Source organism: Marasmius oreades, chromosome 4 (assembly GCF_018924745.1).
Source record: "Marasmius oreades isolate 03SP1 chromosome 4, whole genome shotgun sequence".
Taxonomy (NCBI): Eukaryota; Fungi; Basidiomycota; class Agaricomycetes; order Agaricales; family Marasmiaceae; genus Marasmius; species Marasmius oreades.
In genome coordinates, this window is record NC_057326.1 from 3,568,200 (window position 1) to 3,590,289 (window position 22,090).

Here is a 22,090-nt window from a genome sequence, read left to right on the forward strand (position 1 = left end):
CATAGTGGTTTAAACCATGCAGATTTTCATGCAGTGGTCTAGACCATGTTAAGATGTAGTGGTTTAAACCATGTATATTTCCACCCAGTGGTCTAGACCATATGAAAGGATAGTGGTTTAGACCATGTAAATTTTACAGTATGGTCTAGACCATGGTCAAGGTTGTGGTCTAGACCTAATATTTAGGTCTAGACCACATGAAAGGATAGTGGTTTAGACCATGTAAATTTTACAATATGGTCTAGACCACATGGAAGTATAGTGGTTTAAACCATGTAGGTTTCCATACTGTGGTCTAGACTATCCAACTTACAGTCTAGACCATATGTTACATAGAGTAATAAAAACTGTGTTAATAGTAAATATAGCTATTGTAAAGTGGAAGAAGCAACTAGCAAGGTTTAGACCAAATGGGTGCCAGAAGTCCTGATGCATGGTCTAGACCATACCTGTGGTCTAAACCAAAATGAGTGGTCCTAAACCTGGTCTAAGTGACCTCTTAGATGGATCATTTCAGTGAGCAAGTTACATCTAACTTGGTCCAATATGATGGCTGCCTGAAGTGTAATTTACGCTCGTTCTACTTCGCTCGTTATGCACAAATGCACAGGATGCGGCAAGGACTTTTCAAGACCCGCTTCCCTCGCACTCCACCGCGCTGTGTGTCACAAAACGCAAGGCATGGATCGAAGAATCCTCGAGAGGAAACGAGAGAAGTTGAGGAAAGAGGCAGAAGAGGCAGAATATCGAGTAGAAGAAGCAGAATATCGGGCAGAGGTAAGTTAATCTATTGTTATTGTACGTTTACTGAAAGAATAATTAGGAACTTGATGGCCATACGCCCGCCACACCCGACGTAGAACACCCCGCAATGTCAGGCCCGAACGACAAAGCCCCACCTCTACCGAAAATCTCGCTAGGGATCTCTCGCGCTGGACGGTCCCGATTCCAACCCCGAAGGTTTCTCGACTTCCAACCATCTCTCTCTCAGCGAATTCCCAGTATCATTCCACGAGAACCAACTCCTCCACCTTCACCACCGGCAGAATTTGAACCACTACCGCTACCCAGCCCATCTCCCCCAACTGCACCAGAACCTACACTAGTCACAACAGAGTCTGACGAGTTTGGACTCTATCGCGTTTATTCTACCTTCCCTACTGCTATTCCAGATGAAGAGGTAGCCATAGATGATGTTTTCGAAGGACCTAGACATCGGGCATCCACGTTCGAGGCAAAACACCCACTTTCAGTGTTTGGTCTCAGGGACCCTGATCAGGAAGGTCTATTTGCACCGTTCCTGAACGCAACGGTCTTCCGTTTCATGAATTGGTGGTATGGACCATCTAATACCAAGACCGTGGAGGGGTTGGACTCTCTGGTTCACGACATTGTTCTCGCGGATGACTTTAATCGCGATGATTTAATTGGGTTTCGTGCGAAGAAGGAGCTGGAGCGGATGGATAACTATACCAGTACCCGATCCACGCTCCACGCTTCAGATGGCTGGATTGAAGGATCGGTCAAGCTTCGCCTTCCTACAGAGAAAGTCGAGCAGTCCGAGAACGAGGCTCCTCAATTCACGGTTTCCAACGTATTTTATCGGAAGCCTCTGGAGATTATAAAGTCAGTTCTTCAATCCGATGCTGGAAAGAAGTTTCATTGGGTTCCATTCAAACTACTCTGGCAGCCCACCATGCCTGACCCTTCCTCAGTCACACCGTCCCCGCCAGAACGAATTTTTAGCGAACTTTACAATTCTGACGCCTTTATCGAGGAATATGAGCGAATCCAGATCAAAGAGTATCACGATCCCCGACCGAAACCAACCCCCATTGATCCCGACACTCCCACAATTGAGAACGTTATTATAGCTTTGCTCTGGTGGTCTGACTCGACCCACCTTGCCAGCTTTGGAGACGCGTCACTGTGGCCTTTGTATCTCTTCTTTGGAAATCAGTCAAAATATGATCGAGGAAAGCCAACAACGTTTTCTGCTCATCATACTGCGTATATTCCGTCTGTGAGTGAATCGATTACTTGCGTTTGACTATTTGTTCAATTATATTTGTCTAGCTCCCAGATGACATTCAAGAATTCTATCAAAAAGCTTTTGGTGTACCTGCAAGTGGCGACACTCTCACCTTTCTCAAGCGAGAGCTCATGCATGCGATTTGGGCGCTCATCCTGGATGATGAATTCATGCATGCCTATGAACATGGCATTCTAATCCAGTGCATTGACGGGATCATCCGCCGCATTTTCCCTCGATTTTTCACGTACTCAGCGGACTACCCAGAAAAGTGAGTTAAATCTCTGTCCGAACTCGAGTCTAAACTCAAGTTGATATTAGGGTCCTGTTAGCAATGATCCGCTCCCTTGGTCGATGTCCATGTCCGCGATGTCTCGTGGAAAAAGATCAAATTCCAGAGTTGGGGACAGTTCGCGACCGCCAGCGTCGTGAGCACAAAGCTCGTGTAGACTCAGCAGATCGTCGAGGCATCATTGAACGGGTGCGTGGGTGGATCTTCAAAGGTTATGCTATCGGTAGCGAGGCTGTAGAACGACTGCTTCAAGCGAAGTCATATGTCCCTGTCCGAGTGAGTCGTTTCGATTATGATCGAAGTTCTGTCATGTATTCCTCACTAGAACATCTTCTCCGAGAAGTTATCACCGTTCGGCTTCAATTTTTTTGAAATGTTTGTACCCGACCTCCTTCACGAATTCGAACTTGGCGTATGGAAAGCAACATTTACCCATCTCATGCGAGTGCTCTATGCAGTTGGAGGTGACGGAATTCAGGAGTTGAATGCCAGATTTAGGCTGGTTCCAACCTTCGGTCGCGATACAATTCGAAGGTTTTCCAATAACATGTCGGCCATGAAAAAATTAGCGGCTCGCGACTTTGAGGACATGCTACAGGCAAGTTGATGTCTATTCTATGGGTTGTCAGTGTACTGAATCCCATTTCAGTGTTCTATCCCTGTCTTCGAAGGCCTTATCCCCGACTTCAATGACAATATATTGGACCTTTTGTATGACCTTTCTACGTGGCATGCATATGCAAAACTCCGGCTTCACACCTCCTCATCCCTTGACGATATGGATATTGCCACAACTCATCTTGGCCGCAGTCTCCGAAAGTTCCGACGTGATGTTTGTTCTGCCTACATTACCAAGGAATTGCCAAAGGAGACAGCAGCTTGTGGTCGAAGAAAGGCGGCTCTTGCCAGCAATGTAAGCCAGAAGCGTAAACGAGCTTCAGGTACTGTATCTGTGAAGCAAAAATCATTCAACCTATCAACGTACAAGGTTCATGCTTTGGGGGATTATGTCTCCACAATTCGTTCTTTTGGGACCACGGATAGCTACACTACTCAAGTAGTAAGTGCCCGACTTGCTGATTGCAAACTTGGTTTGATATGCTCCCCCCAGGGAGAACTAGAACACCGACGTGTCAAGCGGTTTTACAGAAGGACGAACAAGGCAAAGTTTGTAACACAAGTGGCAAAACATGAACGACGAGAAGCACTGCTGCGAAAAATTGAAACCCGGGTGGAGAAACATTCCACTTCAAAGTCTTCACGAGAAGACCCTCCTGATATTTCACCTAAAACGCACCATCTCATTTCTCAGAATACCGCTGATTGGTTTGACGTTCGGAGATGGACACGGGAAAACAAAGATGATGTCGCGGTCAAGGTATTTGTTTTGAAATTCGCTTATTCCTCATATTGATAATCTAAATAGGATTTTTTGCCAAAGCTCAAGAATCACCTGCTTTCTACTCTTTTAGAGACTCGCGATAAGGTGTTCTCGAGCGAGGAGTGCGCTTCGGTCAAGATTATCAATGACCGGATTTATCGCCACAAGGTCCTCGACATTCAATATACCTCGTACGATATGCACCGCTGCCAGGACTCCGTGAATATTCGCACACATTCCGATGTCATGGTTCTTGCCGACGACGATCTTCACGAGGCTCATCCATATTGGTATGCTCGAGTCATTGGCATATTTCACACTCGAGTTCAGTACAATCTGCAAGTACATGAGGTGCCATTCTTATGGGTTCGGTGGTTTGGTCTGGATACACAGTTTAGATTTGGGCATGCCCGGAAGCGCCTTCCTCGAGTTGGTTTTTTAGATGGGTATGATCCAGCTGCCTTTGGTTTCCTCGACCCTTCCTATGTTCTTCGAGCATCCCATCTCATTCCAGCATTTGCTCATGGTCGCCGGGATGATATTTTACCGCCATCTATTGCTCGCCTTCCAGAGGACAACGATTGTGACTGGTCGCGGTATTATGTGTCAATGTAAGTACTGACATTTATTCAAAACAATATAATGTGGTTACATGGTTGCTGCTTTACAGTTTTGTAGATCGCGACATGTTTTCCCGCTATGTGCCTGGCATTGCAGTCGGACATCATTCTATTCATATTCCAACGGGTCAAGCTGAAGCTGAGGCTGACAATGAGGATGATACCGAGGCCGATATTACAACTCGGGATGACGATATCGGGACGCAATTAGAGGAAGAAGACTCACAATCAGAAGAGCTAAACGATTCTGCCTACCAGGATCCAGACTCGGAATGGGAGAGTGATGATGACGGGTCGGACGGGTCAGAGAGTTATGATAGCAGTCAAGAATTTGTCGATATGGATACAGATACTCTGCGCGCTGAGGGTTATGCACACTTGTAGCTTTTTGTACATATATAAGAATTATGCCTGGTTACTTACAATATTAATCAATATGCCAATGACCTTTACCGGCCTCAACAACGCTTCATAAATGTTATAATAGCCTCTACAGCCAACTACATAATATACAGTCATGTACATTTTAACTCCATCTTGTTAGTCATGTACATAACTAATACATGTTATTTACATCTTGTCCTTTTCTCTACATGGTGGTTTATAATGTTCAGGGTATGTGCATTTTAGTTGCATCTTCTATGTTTATGTACATGATGGTCCAGAATGCACCAAAATCTACATTAAAGACACATCTTGTAAGCTATGTACATTCCAATAACATCATGATTAATTCTGTAAACTCAATTAAAATAATGAAGTCAAATGTAACAGATATAACAACCTTACTGACCATGTAAAGCCCTCCCATTCATGTTCCAGAGTCTTGGGTTTTGCTGATGAAACACGGGGGACTTTCCGTTATTATCGACGCCTGGCCAGCACATCTGGCTATCTTTGACAACAGCCCACCTGGCGCCGCCTATCCGCACGAGCGCGGTAAACCCTACGGCCTCATGCTCGCCTACTTTCGCTGGAAAAACGTAGCAAACGACAAGTTTTGGCTCGAAGCGCTCAATGACGCCCTCGATCGTATCCGAGCTGTAGCTGAGAAAAGCGGGTCGACGTCGAAAAAGCCACCGTACTACAGCAACTTGTCATTGGAGACGTTGTCAGTAGAGAGCATCTACAGAGACAATATGACGTGGTTGAAGAAGGTGAAAGGGAAGTATGATCCTACCAATGTCATGGGACGGTGTGGAGGCCATAAGATCCCTCTCCCAGCCGATCTTCCAACTGAGGATAAAGACGGCGATGAAGATGAGGACGATGATAAAGACGATGATGTTATACTTGATGATGACGAAGATGAAGATGAAAATGCTCAGCTTTGATTTTCGATACTCAACCTCTGTCCGTGCCTAGTTCGACGAATAATGTTTGAACGAGGATACATCGACTGTAAATGATAGTGTAGGAGTCGTAGTCCCAAATGATGGTGATTGGGAGAAGAGCGTGGTTGTGTCCCTGCCCGGTTTGAAGGACTTACTACGGAATTGGGTTTTGAGTCGACAATCTCAATTCACATTAATGACTGGTCGACGGAACCTGTTCACAGTCGACAGGGAAAGGACTAAAACAATGCCGCCTGTAAGCCCAATTTATTCTAACATCGGCAAAAGGTGAGAAATGACACTTGCGAATCCCTGATGATCGTGGACGTGTGATAAACGATGAGAAGGCTTGAATCTCAAATCCGTTCGAAAGGAAGCCGGAAACTCGCACTAGCACACTACCGGCAAGCTCCTCTCTCCTCCTCGCTTCATACACCGATGAAAGACCTGTCATTACAGTCATGCGAACGAGGCGCATGTTATGCACGTCCTGTGAAGCGTCGCGTCGTGGGTCACTGGTCACTGTCCGACTTTGTCGACGAATGACTGACCGTTTTCCACAACCAGTTCGATGTCGATATCTTTCAATCGACCCCTTCAGTTTGGAAATCAGCAGGGACTTGGCCTGCCTTTAGTATAAACAGTCACAGCAATTTGCATATGAATCAACTACAGAGTTGCATATAAAAGTATACTAGTGCAAGCCGTAGACCTAACATGGTCCTAGCGCCTTCAACCAGTCGACGTTTAGAGGATGACGGGAACACATCCGAGGCTGATAAGAGTATCTAAAGACAGAACATAAATCAGTAAGTAGTCAAGTAGGTGACAACTGAGAACAATTGTGTTTACCATGGCTGTTGTCGGCGCAATTGACTGCGGTAGTTCCAGTAGAGCTAAAGGAAGAGGTTATCGTCAGTCAATGGTGTCGTCAAGTGAACAGCGGGCAGGTGAACTAACCATCCTCCGTTTTGGCCGCCAATGACAGTGATGGGGCTACAGTTGAGGCCAACGAGGGCGTCGAGGGGGCCCAAGGCGATCCCGAGCAGGGTCAAAAGCGGTCCCAAAGGACCCGATTCGACGGTCGATGCCGATTGGACCTGTTCGCAACAAACGGTACCACTATTACCTCCACCTCCACCGTCGGTGCGTGGGATGGCTGTGGCGGCAGCAAGGGTAGTGAGGGCAGAGAGAGTGACGACTTTGTTGAATAACATGATGAGAGATGTGTAGTACTTGAACAGAGGGTTTAGAGTGTTCGAGTGAGAAATAGAATGTTGTTTAACGGTGGCTTTTATACGTTTTCTGGCTTTAATTCCTGACTCCAGTTGCGGTTGTTCTTCAAATTCAGGACCAATGTCGAACAGCGAATCTATTGATCTGACGTCGAAGTGGAGTTGAGTGAGTCCTTCGGGAGCGTACCTAGAAACTATTGCTGAGTCCTTCGGTGCACGGTGTCATGGACCAGTACGTGGGCCGTGACGCAGGTGGCTGGACAGGGCCTCGGAGACAGGTACGTCCAGTCTCAGTACTCACGCTTGCCGGAACACCCTTTACATCCAAGATCTGAATGGAATCTTCAAGTTACATAAAGGACATGAGCCAAATCCGGACGCTGCAAGACTCTACAATCCTAGCCAAAAAAACTTGGTAAGGTTTCGAAGACTTATAAGTGAACTGAACTGAAGACATACCAGGTAACAACAGACATCGGGCGGTCCCTGTTCTCTAAGCCTCAGAAAAAAACTTTGACCACAGCTTTAGCAAGACAGGATGGAAGTTACACGGCCTTTGGGTCAGTGTGCAGTGCCCACCATTTTTCCCCATTCCTTTCCGAAGTTCCATTCAACAACCCCAATGACGATTTCGGTACCGTTCTAATTCATCTGATGTTTTTTTGGTGCCTCGATGGATAGCTTCATGATTCCAGCCAGTGTGGGACGAACGGAATATGTAAAATGCCAGGCCAAACCGAAATTAGTGTTGTGCCTAAGTGAAACCGTCGATCCCCTTGTAATCCTATGAGAAGACAAGAACGTTCCTGTACGCGCTTTGACCATTCAATGATGGTGGTACGATTTCAAGATTTTACATATAAGTTCAGGTGCACGTGTTTGAACTATATAACATGCCGCAACGCCATCGACGCGTGGGCATCAGTTGGCCAACTCGAACTTAAACGTTTTTTCTGACGCCTGACACACTCATGTCAATTTATTCCGATCCTGCAAGATGGACATACGTCCGTTTATGAGCGAGTATATGTGTTGAATTTTCAGCAAGCATTAATAACAAGTCAGAACATCCATGATATCGTTATCTAGCCAGCCGATATTTGACAGATGGAGACGGAGACGCATCCGATGTTAATGTGGCCGTCTAGAAGTGTATCAATGTCAGTTGGTAATGTCAGAGCTAGAGGAGATGTCGGCGCTCGTCAAGATTCTGAAAGCAGAAAGGTCGGTCATCAACTAAATACGGCCGTCAGTGCCGAGTCAAAGAGCTGCAGTCGAGGGGAACGAGAACATTGACATCTCGCAATGGGGTAGTGAAATGCTGAGGGACAGCGCTGGTATAAATAGTAGCTTGTTAGCAGTTCGTATCCGTCGCGTCGCGGCAGGATCGTGTCAGCAGTGACAAACCGAACCCCGCACATTGAACATTAAATGTTGAACCCATTGGGCACTGTTCGATGGCGTACTTATAGCAACACGTTCGGAGCCGCGTTTGAAAAAAACCGGAGCGCGGTTGTGTAGGCTTCAAGCTTCAGGGCTCTTGCCTTCTTGGAATATGTTAGAGGCGAGCATAAACAGGTTCATTAAATCAAGCTATTCAACAACTACAGATTTCCGTATACAACTGTCGACTCCTTAGCGCCTTCATTCAAGCAGCCGACGTTTAGAGGATGACGGGGAGACATCCGAGGCTAATGAGAGTATCTAAATACAGAACATGGATCAGTAAGCAGTCAAGTGGGTGCCAACTGAGAAAAATTGCGTTTACCATGGCTATTGTCGGCGCAATTGACTGCGGTAGTTCCAGTAGAGCTGAGGGAAAAGGTTATCGTCAGCAAATGGTGTCGTCAAGTGGGGAGCTGGCGGGTGAACTAACCATGCACCATTATTGCCTCCAATGACAGTGATAGGACTGCAGTTGAGGCCGACGAGGGCATCGAGGGGGCCCAGGACGATCCCAAGCAGCGCCAAAATCGGTCCCAAAGGACCCGCTTCGACGGTCGATACCGTTTGGACCTGTGAGCAACAAACGGTACCGCTATCACCACCTCCACCTCCACCTCGTGGGATGGCTGTGGCGGCAGCAAGGGTAGTGAGGACAGAGAGAGTAATGACTTGGTTGAATAACATGTTGAGAGAGGTGTAGTACTTGAACAGATGATTTAGAGTGTTCGAGTGAGAAATAGAATGTTGTTCAAAGTAGCTTTTATCCGTTTTCTGGCTCTGATTCCTGACCCCAGTTGCGGTTGCTTTTCAAACTCAGGACCAATGTCGAACAGATCATCGCTGAGTCCTTCAGTGCACGGTGTCATTGAGACTGTGGGCCGGTACGTGGGCTGTGACGTAGGTGCCTGGACAAGGCCTCGGAGTTCCAGTTTCGTTTTTGAGGTGTCACCAAAATCTGAATGGAATTTCAAGGGGCGTGAGCAGCTGCCAAATCCGGACGCTACATTTCCCCACAGAACGTTACCCGATCCTGGCCAAAGAACTTGAGTAAGATAGGTTCTGAAGACTCAGAACGAGGAAGCGAACTGAGCTGAAGACACCACTAAAACAGATATGGGGCCCCCCTCGCCTTCTCCATTCAGAAGGAACTCTCAAGTTGAATGGGAATCGCACAGCCTCAACAAGACAGGACGGAAGCCTCGCGGCCAGCCTTTGGGGTTAGATTTCTTGCCATTCAGTGTGTAGTGCCCCACCATTTCTGTCTTTCTTTCCCATTCCTTTCCGCAGTTCCATTCAAGAATCCCAATGACGATTTCGGTGCTGTTCTAATTCATCTGATGTTTGTTTGGTGCCTCGACAGCTTCATGATTCGACCAGCTGTCGGACGGACGAAAGTTATAGTCATGAGAAGCACAGCGATACTGGATTCAATCTGCACACCTGACATGAACCAAAACTTTCGTATGTAGTGAATCTGATCATCAACACTTTGAGCATCTGAGTCATTTTAGGAACAAACATCTACGGGGCGATGATGGATAATGGATATGCTAGCGAACCAAGTTTGGAGTTGAGTTCCGGGTGAATTGAAAATTGAAAAGCTTTTGTAGCTACACCCGAACGAACCGTTTGACTTTGCGATTGACCAAATGACCAAATGAGCGAGAGAGGAAAGGCACCCTTGAAGGCAAGGACCGCTGTGGCTAGAGATTAACCGTGCAGTCATGTCGCGGTGCGCGTCACACGCGACTGTCCGACGAGAAAGGACCAATTTTGAGGGCTGGTCGTGTCGGCGAAAACCGAGCCAAGAGCCCCCTTGCAAATGAGTGACTCATTAGATGAGCTTTAGGTTTCCGGAACGGGTTGGGTGATGTTGAACCAATCGAATCATGGGAATTGAAATCAGTACGGACCTAACCCGCCTTTAACATGAACGTAGTCCCAAATGATGGTCATTTGGCAGAAGAGCGTGGTAAGGGTAAGTGCTTACTACGGAGTTGGTCCTGGGTACTGAGTCGACAACCTCAATTCACAATAACGGATAGTGCACAATCGGCAGGGAAAGGACCGAAAGGACCGCCTGCAGTAAGCCCAATTTATTCTAACATTGTCAAAAGGTAAAAGACTATGACACACCTCAGAATCCCTGATAATCGTGTACGGGTGATAAAAGATGAGATTTGGATTCTCAAAACCGTTCGAAAGACTTCTTGTTATTACAGTCTGCTCAATGAAACCACCAAGTAATGAACCTCAATTTCCGACCGTTTGATACAGAAGGTAGTTTTAATACGGCAGGAACTTGACGAGGGGTTTCGAGCTTCGCCGGTTGGAGAGTCCATTAATCTTCGACTCCGAGAAATACCCAGATGGTTAGAGGTGAGAATAGGGCTCCTGATATTCCTGAGCTTCGTACCAAAGACGGTACAACGACGACGTTTCCGGCGTCCTTCGAAGCATACCATTTCGGTTTTCGTTGATGGGAAGGGCGGTATCGTAGGACAAGGGGGTGGAGATATCCTTAATTCTATAAACGGTGGTCATCTTCATTGCAGCTATCCTCGGTCTTTTTCCGGCACCAAACTGGAGAATTCAATTTCGGCATATGTTCTGGTCAACGACGAGTAACGTTGTGTTCTCGGCTACGGAAGACAAGCTTACAGTTTTCGTGTTTAGGATTATTGCAAGGTTGTCGAAGGAGAGGAGGTACGGGAAGGTAACGTTTGGGTTCATGATGAGAGATTGAGACGTGTTCCAGAAAATGTTCCTGTGTTGACAGTTGAGCTCAACGCCCGCGTCACTTTCAACCCTCGCGCGAGGTTGCTTTTGACCACCATCATCTAGGCTCTGGACTTTCCTTCCTCCCTTTATCTCATCATCATTAATGCGTGTAGCAATATCTATGTGTATTCATGGATACAATGTCTAGCTGCCCAGATGGATCTACTAATTGAAAAATGGCACGTATTCCCTTTGCTTCCAATGACGCGCTTGATGCTCAAGTCACACCACCCGGATACTCTTGTCAATAACGACTCTCTTTTCACCTGACGCACTCGATGTGGCCTCATTTTTCTGAACCAGCTTTGCTACTTGTAGCTGAAGGCGAATTTTGAATGCCATCATCCAGTTGTTTCGTTTAGTTTTTTTTCTTGTTGGAGACAGCGGATTGGAATAAAAGAAAGAGCTCGTTCAGATGCCAGGTTCTCAGAGGTAAGCTCTGCTCGTCTGTTAGATGGATCGTTAGCTGAATTTCCTGAAGGTCGTACATGGACTCGTGTCGATAACCATCATTCTGGAGTCGGAAGCAACGCACCGGCAACTTCAAGGACGCTAGAGTCACCGAAGATTTTGGAAGGCTTATCGAACATGCGAACAACCTTTCTGTTGACGAGGTTCGCCCATCGACGTTAGTGCGACTCTGTTCTACTCTCTGCGGCCCGGGGACTGTCAAGGGGACGACACGGAGGTGGATGCCCACCCACGAGAGTCGTGTCTTTTCATCAGAAGGGCCTGCTAAAATGGTGCGTATTCCCTTTTGTTACGCCAATGTGTTATGATGCCGAACTTTATGCCAGGTACCATGATGGGTGATACACCTCTCTTTACCTGAGCGTCGGTGCCGAAGGTGTTTTTTGTTGTATTTTCGTCAACCGAGTTTAATCCATTTACTCCTTTTGATACCACCCTTGTTGGAAGCGGTTGGATTCGAGTAAGAGAAAAGTTTGTTTCCGCGCAGGTTCTCAGAGGTGAGCTCTACTTGTGTTTCCACGAAGGATTGGCTGAGCATCCTGTAGGTCATGCAGGGCGCGCACCGTAAATCCGCGGAAGTCATTCTAGCCTACCGAAATTTGGACGCAGGAGATCGACCGAATATTACCGAAGATACGAACAATCTCATTGACCAGGATCCATCCATCAACTTCAGTGCAATCCTCCTTCCTTCGCTCCTCGGTCCGGGGATCGTCAAACGACTCGGAAGCGGGTGCCCACATCCACGGGACTCACTTCGCTTTGACTTTCCTTCCAAAGATCCTCCGCCACCCTCACCAACAAGGAAATGCACCACATGAACATACGCCTTCCATTTCCCCATTTCCCCCCGACATGGCGGTCTTTCGCCTTCAGACGAGAAAACACGTGATAGACTGGACAATGAGTTCCTGAATAGCTACCTTCCCTCGGATTTATTCTTTGTTTCAACGTCAAGCGTTCCATCTCCTGACTTGAACTCAATAACTCATAGCATCAAAGGAATGTGTTCTCAAGCCACCTGATAGAGGGCGACTCTTCTGCTTCCGTTCATAAAAGCGTTGAATGCCTCCAAAAGCAGCGCTCCGCACTATAGCATGTGTGTGGCATGACGAAGGAACAGTTGGGGTGACTAACATATAAACTCGTGGTCCGCGAGGATCTCACTCAAGGACTACTCCCTCTCACTCCAGGATGCTCAGTTCTCACTTCGTGCTTGGTGCTTTATTGCTTGCCTCCGGTAGTGTAGTTGCTCAGACTGGGCGTGAGTCTCCATCATCGGTCATTTTGCTCAGACTTACAGTGTATTTTTAGTCGCTCCGAAGAAGTACATAACTCTTCCTCTGGGTGCTATCTTGCCTTCAGGGTGGTTGCGTGACCAGGTACGTCGCTTTCGTTCTCTGGTTCTCTTCTCTTCCTTTTGGTTTTTTTCGTCGTTGACGCCGTCGATACCAGCTCATCCTCCAGAACAACGGTTTGGCCGGTCACGAACATGAGTTTTACAACTAGTAACCCTACTTATTTCCCGGCCACGTCGGTCATTCGGTACTGACCGATTATTTTCATCCAGTGTTTCCAACACCGATTGGACTGGCGGTACCTCCGCATATTCGAGCTTGGAGGAAGGTTCGTAGGGACTTTGCGATTCTATCCCCCACCTTCTAATCGTTCTTTCCAAACTTCAGCTGGTAGTTATTGGTTTGTGAGTTCCTCACTAAAGTTGTGTTTGATCACCTATTCTGACCTTTCATTCCAGAACGCTATGGTACCCAGCGGTATCCTGGTGAACAATCAAGCCCTCAACTCAAAGACACAAGCATTCCTGGACTACGTTCTTTCGCATCAAGAATCGGATGGATGGCTGGGACCCGAAGCGAACACTAACAAGGCCAAGTATCTTTGGGGAAGGTTCGTTTGTTTTAATCTCCGTATCTCTACCTTTGGTTTTCCTGACAATCTACCTTTTGTAGATACCCATTCTTCTTCGGGGCAATTCAACTCACCGAAGTCAACCCAACCTTGACGGATCGCGTCGTCACCGCCATGCACAAATTCGTTCAATTGGCGAATACGATGTTGAAGAACGGTCAAGGTTTGGGCGATGGCGGATGGGCGCAAACGAGATGGGAAGATTTTGTGATTGCGTTGCAATGGTAGGGGTCCTATTCTTCAAGTTAAATGCCTGATCTGATCGGTGAGTTCGAAAATCGCAGGTTATATGATTACCATCCGAATGGTAACGAGGCTCTGCTGATTGATACTATGGAGAGGCTTAAATGGACTGGTGTACCTTGGGAGAAGGTTTTCAGCCCTGACGTAAGTCTTCAATATCTTCAGTCCACGGGTAGGGTGCTTATACCCGAAACCTTGCGTTTTTTTACTAGTTGTTCCCTAAGACTGCCAGTGCGTTTCGCTCTTCGATCCAATCTCATACCGACAGATTCCTGAACTACGTCGCTTTATCCAGCGGAGGGAATTCGTAACCCGACTGGTTATGGCCTGAGCGTGAGTTCACGGTTGTTTTCCTTTGCTCTTCGTGCTCATGCTATGCTATTCAATCCTTAGTGGCATGGAGTGAACATGGCCGAAGGATTGAAAGCGCTCCCGGCTACCTATCGTTTCACACACAATCAATCAGGTATTGTGTTCCCTTGAATTGCTTGCCTCTGTAGAATTGACGATCGTCGTAGATTTAACTGCCGCAAGTCAGGGATGGGACCTGCTGTTCCAGTACCATGGAAGGCCATCCGGTATTTATGCTGCTGATGAGTATCTGGCGGGCTTGGAAGCCATTCGAGGGTAGGTTTGAACTCCCCTCTGAGCGTCGATGCTGAACATTAACCCTTACCTGACCCCAAGAACGGAATTGTGTTTGGTCGTTGTACGTCTGTTTCTTCTGCGCTATATGAGATATCGAAGCTAATTTCGCTTATACAGGAAACCATGTTTTCGTACGTCCCTAGTGTTCATAGCAAAAGGAACAGACCCGAATGAGATCGCTTTACCAGAGGTTCATACTTGTATCAAGTCATTGGCGATCTCAAGTTTGCAGACAGGGTATACCGACCACTCTTTATCATTCAGTTTGAACTCTCTGACATCTCGATCTTCCGTGGCAGGTTGAGAGAATCACGTATAACGCTCTCCCGGCTACAATCACTGGTGGTAAGTCATGTCTTTTCTTGAAAACCTCAAGGACCTAACTTCTCTGGCCAGATATGTGGTCCAGACAGTACTTGCAGCAAGAGAACCAGATCGCGTCTCAGAATATGAATCCGTAAGTCTCTGGTTCACACAACACATGGGATACCAGAGCTAACGCCATCACGGTAGTAACCCGTTCCCGAACGATGGGTAGGTGTTTATGTTGATTGTTTGTGCCACGGAAGCTACATATCAGCGACCTTACACAGAGCCTATTCGAACGTTTTCGGACTTGAACCCAACTACCCGTGAGTAATATCAAAAATTATTTCCGTACATTTCCTGAAACATTCTGCAGGTGCTGCACCGTCAACTTCCCGCAAGGATGGCCCAAGTTCGTTACCAACTCATTCCTCGCCACACCAGACAACAGCAATCTAGTCCAACTGTATCTTGGACCGTTCTCGACCACGACAACCCTTGCTTCCAGTTGCGTTTCGTCTGATTTTAACGTCCCATCTCATAATACTGACAATTTCCTTGTAACAGGTAATAAAGTCACAGTGAACGTGGACACGATCTACCCCTTCAGCGATGACTTGACGGTTACGATTAATGCTGCAAAGGCGTACACCCACTACGTCCGCATTCCAAGCTGGGTCGTTGGTGGAACGATTGCGATTAATGGAGCTACCGCGAAAGCTGTCTCTCCTTCGAATGGATTGCAAGCCGTACCTGTTGCCGCAGGAACGACCAAGTTTGTGCTTCATCTGCCTGCTCAAATTACCACAGGTATGAACTTCTATCCCCTCCCTTCGAACTGTGACTGATATTTTCGTAGAATCGCGTCCCCACGGATCTGTCGCTGTGCAACGCGGTCCATTACACTACGCATACGACAGTAAGCACCATTTCCCCTTTTTATATGTTCATTAGCAACGGAAATAGCTGATCCCTCTCGTTAACAAACACAGTTCCCAGAACCACCACTGTCCTCAAAACAAACTCTCAACAACCACTCGCGAAAGATTTACAATTCAAAGCTGCTGGCCCCTGGCAATACGCTATTGATCCCAGCACCTTCAAGTTCGTCAATACTCCACCCACGAACGGAACTTTGCCTTCTCCTGTATTCGATTCTGGCAAACCGCCGTTGTCGATTACGGTCACGGCTTGTTTGATTAACTGGCCTACGGCTGGGGATACGTTTGCTGCCTCGCCACCTCAAAGTCCAGCTTGCACTGGAGCGAAGACGACGATTACGTTGAGACCGTTTGGGGTGCGTTTGACTTGTTTTTTGTTTGTGAGAGGCGGGGGCTAACCTCTCGTTTGCGGTAGTCAACTAAGTTGAGGATTGCCGAGTTCCCAGTTATGAGTGCTTGAAGGTGAAGGATATGAATTAAAAATCTCTGTATCTTCTGCTTGTTTTTTTTTTCTTTGCGCAGAATGTTGTATGTGAATTGATTCAAGTATTCCCTGGTCGTAAATGTCTGGTGGGACGGAGTTATATTGGAAGTCATTGACCGACCTCAGTAAAGGCAAGATGGCCGAGTGGTCTAAGGCGCTAGATTTAGGAATTCTGACTCTAGTCTTCGGGCGTGGGTTCGAATCCCACTCTTGTCATGACTGTTTTATGACGAGTCGACCTTTTTCATTGGCAACAATGCCATTCCTCACATGTACAGGATGGCGGCCGACCCTGGCGCTTTCGGACGTTATGAAGTTCACTTACTCTCAGTTGCTTTAACTGCACTAATAACACTTGATTAAAGGATGTTTTCAAGACATTTAATCCCTTTACGAACGGAGACATTACACCATTACTTCTCATCATTGTTTGATTTCTTGCTTGTGAAAGAGATCTAAGAATGTCAACTTCTACTGACCCTCACCGTCAACAGGGAAAGGAAACACGCACCAGGAATCTCAGGCATCCATTCATTCCGATACTTGCCAAAAAACTCTCCTTTAGGTGCAAGCTCTTCCTGAAATCGTTCGTCTAACGTCCCATACATCACATATCTCCATTCCGACGCTGCCTCCTGCCCATATTCCAGAATTCCGCTCCCACAGGTCCCACAGAACTCGCGATGAAGTTGGGTGGAACCATTATCCGAAACATGTTCCTTCGTTTTTCCGGACGTGATTTTAAACGAGGATTTAGGTACTTTGGTGGTCGTCCCGAAAGGCGTACCGAAGAATCTCTGTAACAAGAGGGTGGGCTCCTCCAAAGTCCTCTGCCAGATACGATCGGGATCATACCTTGCAATTGTGGCAATGACAAATGCTAGTCCTGCCCTCTTCAGGGGATTCGAGGTCGATTTCGTATTGTATTTCGCCGCAGTAGCATGCGCCTGTATAGATGGGCATGTCGGGCAAAGGAGGAGATTTTGAAGAGTTGCTCCGATGGGAGCAAGAGTGGCTCCCAATAAATATCATGTCTCTGAAATTACCCCACCGAGTTCGTCATCCGCTAGTCATTCGTTGCGTCGATGTTTCCCATTTCATGCGGAGACCCGACAAGTGAGTGAGCGATGCCACACACTGGAAAACTGGAAACAAACGACCAGGGGATAGGTAACGCTGCGTTATCATGTATGGGGCTCACAGTGCTGAAGGAATCGTAGACTACACGCACTTCATTTCGGAACTTGAAATTTCAATGGACGGAAAATGCCAACCGATCGTCGGGGCGGGAAGCAACCACTCAACGTAAATTGGGCATATAGTAAATCTTCCCAACTCGGAGTATTGACAAGAATCGACATTTGAATCTGATCCGCTGCCAACAAGCTTCGTTCTTGGAAGTTGTCAAAACAAGTGATGAGAATGCTAGTCAAATAGGCGCAAAAAAGTTGGAACTCCGCACTCCGCATGTTGATGCGACTCGGCGTGTGACTTGATGTACTTATAGGGTTTCGGCCGAAAACTACGAATCGGCAATATCACCAACTCTCACTTCCCCGATGTAGAGTTGATTCGCATCACATAAAAAACTTGATTGGAAGTTTACAGACAAGCTAAACAACCCGATCTTTCCGATGACACCAAATGGACTTCAAAACAACTTCAAAAAACACCAATATCAACCCGAAAGTCTTCGTTTTTCTGATCAACGGACACTTAGAGGATGACGGGAACACATCCGATGCTAATAAGAGTTCCTAAAGACAACGCGTGAATCAGTAAGCGGTCAAGTGAGTGACAACTGAAAACAATCGTGTTTACCGTGGCTGTTGTCGGCGCAATTGACTTCGGTAGTTCCACTAGAGCTAAGGAAAGAGGTTATCGTCAGCAAATAGTGTCGTCAAGTGGAGAGCTGGCGGGTGAACTAACCAGGCACCGTTGCCGCTTCCAATGACAGTGATGGGGCTGCAGTTAAGGCCGACGAGGGCGTCGAGGGGGCCCAGGACGATCCCGAGCAGGGCCAAAATTGGTCCCAAAGGACCCGATTCGACGGTCGATACCGTTTGGACCTGTTGGCAACAAACGGTACCACTATCACCACCTCCACCGTCGGTGCGTGGGATGGCTGTGGCGGCAGCAAGGGTGGAGACGGCTGAGATGGCGAAGACCTTGTTGAACAACATATCGAGTGAAGTGTTTAGTGAGGTGAACAGGCAACTGAAGGGATTGTTCAGTGAGGAATAGGGCGTAGCTCAAAGGCCTTTATAGGTTTTCTGGATCGGAATTTATTTCTGCCCACCCTCCTGGCTTTGCCGCCTTTTCGAATCACGGCTGGGTGGATGCCTATGGAACGATAAATACCGAAGGCAAGCTCCGAGTCCGTAACAATTGACTGCATTGTGACCACGCTGAAGTGGAGCTTTTATGAATTGCGAAGTCAAATTTTTGAAAGATGTGCCTCAGATCAAGTGTTGAAGGTGACACAGAGTGAATTTTCCTTTGTATCGCCCAGGGCTCAAATGAGGTTTCGATTCGAGCGGGTATGTTGGGTTCTCGTTGAAACGATAGACCAAAAGAGGCTAAAGATGGATTTCCATCTGCGGAAGCCAACTGTAGTTCAACATTTTTTCTGCAAAAGATCAGGCCGCTCATATGATAGTTGTCGCCAATTGATATGTATTAATAGCTCACTCATTCAACGGAGAAGTGGGGGTCCTTGACATAGAAAGCTTCAACGACGCGTTGCGCTTGGACCGAGTGTCTCAAGTAGCAAAGGCAAGACGCCGAGAACCATCGGCCGTGTCAACGACAAGAAGTTCATTTCGGGGGCAAAAGAAGGTTGAAATTCTATACCCGAGTTCCCGGGCCTGTTCCATCCCTTCTAAAATCAACCCCGAAAACATAGAAGTTCTGGGGACATCAAATGAATCAGTGAGTCACTACATCCCCAAGATGTTAGGCGGTCAGAGCGGTGTATGTGTTCTGCAGGATCCCATGGCTGTCACCAACTGCCATGATTTGCAAATTGCGATATAGCCTCCTTCCGATGACAGACGGAAAATAATAAGTGCAGAATTACATGGCGGGGATTAAGTGCACACATTACGACGCAGATTTGAGACGAGACGGCGCGTCATGTTGAGTGCGTTATTGTCCCTCTACGCCCCATGTGTGGTAGGTCCTCTGCCACCCAGTTCTCAACTGAAGTACATCTAGAAAATAAAAGAAAAATCAGTCTACAGTCTCGCCGTTCCGCAGGTAATATCAAACAAATCAAACCATCTGTTGCGACATACAGGTTTGCATCAGACGAATGCAACTAAAAGTTCTACACAGCGCTGGACACGAGGTGGATTCTGGTGAGAAAGAAAACCAGAAAGAGGGAATAACTTCCGTTTCCCGACGAAAATTTATCCAGATGGTGATAGGGACAAATAGTCAGCCATGACATGTAGTATGTACCTCGAAGTAAGCGCAGGTTATACCAGCGTGGCTGGTGTCGTTGCGAACGAAGAGAGCTGAGAAAAAAAAAGTAAGTAACGTAAGTCAACCGTGTGCGCTAGGATAACATAGAGTCATCCGTGACTAACCATGCACCATTTCCGCGATACAGCACCGAACCTTGACCAATCTGATGGATGCTGACACCGCCCGTCATCTGCGGTCAGTTCCGCCAAGTCTTTATGATAGACAAGCTCAGATGAGCGAGTTTTTTCGGAACATTGCAGACGCGTTCAATCAGAACCTGCCCCGTACACGTGCTTGAGATGGGCTGTATATGCTGAGCAATGATACTACCCGTGAATCCTGTGGGTTATGCGAGTATTGCTCACTATCGTCGAATAATTACCAAGAGTGACATGCGACGCACTTGTGATATCTTCATCCGAACCGGAATGCGTGGCACCAGAGGTTTCATGTTGAAGACACTTGCGAGACATCCGACAATTAAACGGAGACTTGAAGGACGGAAGGGGGCTTGAGGACAGCGCGAGCAACGGAGAGGGGGGGCGTCGAGGCGACAACTATGAGAGGGCAGTGGAAGGAAAGAAAGGAGGATGCAAGTAAACGAAAAAAAGCTGCCAGTGGTGCCAGGGCCAAACGGAGAGCACCCTCAACTACCACGACCCATCCGCAGACCCATCCGCAAAGACTTTGCTTGCAACGACGCCCCTCCAGGGTGCTCCATCATCGAGCAAATATGGACTGACTTTCCGTAGACGCAAAGTAACGCACTTGCGCAACTCCTGTAGATAGATAACTTGCTAATAGGAATTTACATTTGATAGACACGTGTACTCTAGGCAGGCACGTGGTAGCCACTTTCAGTCGCCGCCCGAACTTGATCAAAAATCGTACCACCATCATCGGATATGCGAGCGCCGCGAAGATTCTCGTCTTGTCAAAGGGTCACAAGGGGGCCGACAATTCTACCTCAAGTTCGATATGACCTGTCATCTTCAAGAACTCAGCTGTTGACCAGCGATATATTCACAATCAACCTTCCCGTGCTTGATGGCATGTACAAATCAGGAATCATTGTTTTGTTTCCTCGCAACTTCTGTTTTCCAGCTAGAATCAAGAGATATCGTAGGTCTTTGGAGATTGAAGTCAACTTGAAGTCTGGAATAACATCTGGGATGACAGGGAAGGAGTCGTTGAAGATGGGATGGACACCTCTTTTCAATGTGGTATTGCGGGGTCAGACAAAACCCGTCTCGATGCTTTCGGACTTATTAAGGCACCTGTGTCACCCAAAGGTGACTTCAATTGAACAATACTCATGATACCCATCTTGATTCAACGGAAGTCTCTCATATGCTATCCTCAATTACACGCCCTTGCCCATTATATTACGTTTCGACTGGTGCATTCTCAAGGACTCCACTCAACTTTGTTATGGGATCTCAATAGATTTCGCTATTCGATGCTGCACCTGAATTGGGAAGAGTATACCTCAGGAAAACATATAAAAGCCTCCTTCAAATGAGATCCCATTCCTCACTCGAACACTCCAGCAGTCGTCTGTTCTAGTACTTCACATCACTCGTCATGTTGTTCAACAAGGTCTTCGCCATCTCAGCCGTCTCCACCCTTGCTGCCGCCACAGCCATCCCACGAGGTGGAGGTGGTGGAGGAGACAGTGGTACCGTTTGTTGCTCACAGGTCCAACAAGCATCGACTGTCGAAGCGGGTCCTTTGGGACCAATTTTGGCCCTGCTCGGGATCGTCCTGGGCCCCCTCGACGCCCTCGTCGGCCTCAACTGCAGCCCCATCACTGTCATTGGCGGCCAAAACGGTGCATGGTTAGTTCACCCGCCAGCTCTCCACTTGACGACACCATTTGCTGACGATTAACCTCTTTTCTTAGCTCTAGTGGAACTACCGAAGTCAATTGCGCCGACAACAGCCACGGTAAACACCATTGTTTTCCGCACTTTGCACCCACTTGACTGCTTACTGATTTGTGTTTGTCTTCAGGAACTCTCATCAGCATCGGTTGCGTTCCGGTCATCATCTAAACATTGGTTCAAGGAAGGCGCTATGAACATGTATATTTACGGCTCGGACTATATCTGTATATCGAATTCCGTACTAGTTGATGTTCTTTCGTATGCAATGTTGGATTGTCGTTACTACTTTGTGACTGTTTGAGTTAAGAACGGGCCAATTGCGTGCTGATTACACCTCACCTGCATTCCCGAAAATATCGATTGAATCAACAGTTGCGGAATATGAGTTTTCACTGTTTGTCGGTAAGGTCGGACAGTGACATATACATGTGACGCGCACGACCTCGCAGGTTGATCCAGCACCACCGCCGTCATCATTGTCATTCTACCCTATCTTCCGATACGCCTCTACTCCCCCATCCCTCAGGTCAAGCGAAAAACCAAACTGTCTGCGGCAGGGTGCTGCGAGAGCTCGACAATTACACGTTACAACT

The 22,090-nt window shown here is 47.3% G+C and overlaps 10 protein-coding genes and 1 non-coding gene across 11 annotated transcripts; 6 read left to right on the forward strand and 5 right to left on the reverse strand.

Moving 5' to 3' along the window:
• Positions 1–681: 681 nt before the first annotated feature.
• E1B28_007952 (uncharacterized protein) lies at positions 682–4,709 on the forward strand (the record flags this gene model as incomplete). Its single annotated transcript, XM_043152736.1, has 9 exons — positions 682–777; positions 824–2,023; positions 2,077–2,303; positions 2,354–2,600; positions 2,650–2,926; positions 2,996–3,384; positions 3,436–3,702; positions 3,751–4,316; positions 4,376–4,709. The coding sequence occupies 9 exons, from the start codon at positions 682–684 to the stop codon at positions 4,707–4,709; spliced, it is 3,603 nt and encodes a 1,200-aa protein (XP_043010822.1).
• A 455-nt stretch (positions 4,710–5,164) lies between these two features.
• Positions 5,165–5,659, forward strand: E1B28_007953 (uncharacterized protein; the record flags this gene model as incomplete). Its single annotated transcript, XM_043152737.1, has 1 exon — positions 5,165–5,659. One exon carries the CDS (start codon positions 5,165–5,167, stop codon positions 5,657–5,659), a length of 495 nt encoding a protein of 164 aa, XP_043010823.1.
• Positions 5,660–6,406: 747 nt separating this feature from the next.
• E1B28_007954 (uncharacterized protein) lies at positions 6,407–6,876 on the reverse strand (the record flags this gene model as incomplete). Its single annotated transcript, XM_043152738.1, has 3 exons — positions 6,407–6,447; positions 6,512–6,555; positions 6,620–6,876. The coding sequence occupies 3 exons, from the start codon at positions 6,874–6,876 to the stop codon at positions 6,407–6,409; spliced, it is 342 nt and encodes a 113-aa protein (XP_043010824.1).
• A 1,681-nt stretch (positions 6,877–8,557) lies between these two features.
• Positions 8,558–9,024, reverse strand: E1B28_007955 (uncharacterized protein; the record flags this gene model as incomplete). Its single annotated transcript, XM_043152739.1, has 3 exons — positions 8,558–8,598; positions 8,663–8,706; positions 8,771–9,024. The coding sequence occupies 3 exons, from the start codon at positions 9,022–9,024 to the stop codon at positions 8,558–8,560; spliced, it is 339 nt and encodes a 112-aa protein (XP_043010825.1).
• A 1,610-nt stretch (positions 9,025–10,634) lies between these two features.
• On the reverse strand, positions 10,635–11,135 carry E1B28_007956 (uncharacterized protein). The gene is made up of 2 exons (XM_043152740.1): positions 11,002–11,135; positions 10,635–10,923 (listed from the first exon to the last, which is right to left on the reverse strand). Exons 1-2 carry the CDS (start codon positions 11,071–11,073, stop codon positions 10,714–10,716), a joined length of 282 nt encoding a protein of 93 aa, XP_043010826.1. The 5' UTR covers positions 11,074–11,135; the 3' UTR covers positions 10,635–10,713.
• Positions 11,136–12,140: 1,005 nt separating this feature from the next.
• Positions 12,141–12,413, forward strand: E1B28_007957 (uncharacterized protein; the record flags this gene model as incomplete). Its single annotated transcript, XM_043152741.1, has 1 exon — positions 12,141–12,413. One exon carries the CDS (start codon positions 12,141–12,143, stop codon positions 12,411–12,413), a length of 273 nt encoding a protein of 90 aa, XP_043010827.1.
• Positions 12,414–12,786: 373 nt separating this feature from the next.
• E1B28_007958 (uncharacterized protein) lies at positions 12,787–16,119 on the forward strand (the record flags this gene model as incomplete). Its single annotated transcript, XM_043152742.1, has 24 exons — positions 12,787–12,856; positions 12,907–12,974; positions 13,048–13,100; positions 13,163–13,218; positions 13,278–13,294; positions 13,349–13,500; positions 13,563–13,745; positions 13,806–13,908; positions 13,977–13,995; positions 14,060–14,097; positions 14,158–14,230; positions 14,283–14,391; positions 14,452–14,473; positions 14,530–14,543; positions 14,601–14,649; positions 14,712–14,757; positions 14,809–14,869; positions 14,926–14,946; positions 15,006–15,044; positions 15,095–15,225; positions 15,286–15,528; positions 15,578–15,637; positions 15,711–16,015; positions 16,075–16,119. The coding sequence occupies 24 exons, from the start codon at positions 12,787–12,789 to the stop codon at positions 16,117–16,119; spliced, it is 1,977 nt and encodes a 658-aa protein (XP_043010828.1).
• Positions 16,120–16,273: 154 nt separating this feature from the next.
• E1B28_007959 lies at positions 16,274–16,359 on the forward strand. The gene has a single exon. It is a non-coding gene; the product is annotated as a tRNA-Leu (tRNA).
• Positions 16,360–17,859: 1,500 nt separating this feature from the next.
• Positions 17,860–18,326, reverse strand: E1B28_007960 (uncharacterized protein; the record flags this gene model as incomplete). Its single annotated transcript, XM_043152743.1, has 3 exons — positions 17,860–17,900; positions 17,965–18,008; positions 18,073–18,326. The coding sequence occupies 3 exons, from the start codon at positions 18,324–18,326 to the stop codon at positions 17,860–17,862; spliced, it is 339 nt and encodes a 112-aa protein (XP_043010829.1).
• Positions 18,327–18,486: 160 nt separating this feature from the next.
• E1B28_007961 (uncharacterized protein) lies at positions 18,487–18,866 on the reverse strand (the record flags this gene model as incomplete). Its single annotated transcript, XM_043152744.1, has 2 exons — positions 18,487–18,772; positions 18,835–18,866. The coding sequence occupies 2 exons, from the start codon at positions 18,864–18,866 to the stop codon at positions 18,487–18,489; spliced, it is 318 nt and encodes a 105-aa protein (XP_043010830.1).
• Positions 18,867–21,195: 2,329 nt separating this feature from the next.
• On the forward strand, positions 21,196–21,665 carry E1B28_007962 (uncharacterized protein; the record flags this gene model as incomplete). The annotated part of the gene is made up of 3 exons (XM_043152745.1): positions 21,196–21,449; positions 21,515–21,558; positions 21,625–21,665. The coding sequence occupies 3 exons, from the start codon at positions 21,196–21,198 to the stop codon at positions 21,663–21,665; spliced, it is 339 nt and encodes a 112-aa protein (XP_043010831.1).
• Positions 21,666–22,090: the final 425 nt, after the last annotated feature.

Excerpts from the sequence above, each read along its gene's own strand:
- E1B28_007956 (XM_043152740.1), bottom strand. The coding sequence starts at position 11,073 with ATGAACCCAAACGTTACCTTCCCGTACCTCCTCTCCTTCGACAACCTT. Across the intron at positions 10,924-11,001 it reads TAATCCTAAACACGAAAACT|TTTGGTGCCGGAAAAAGACC; the intron begins GTAAGCTTGTCT and ends TGAATTCTCCAG.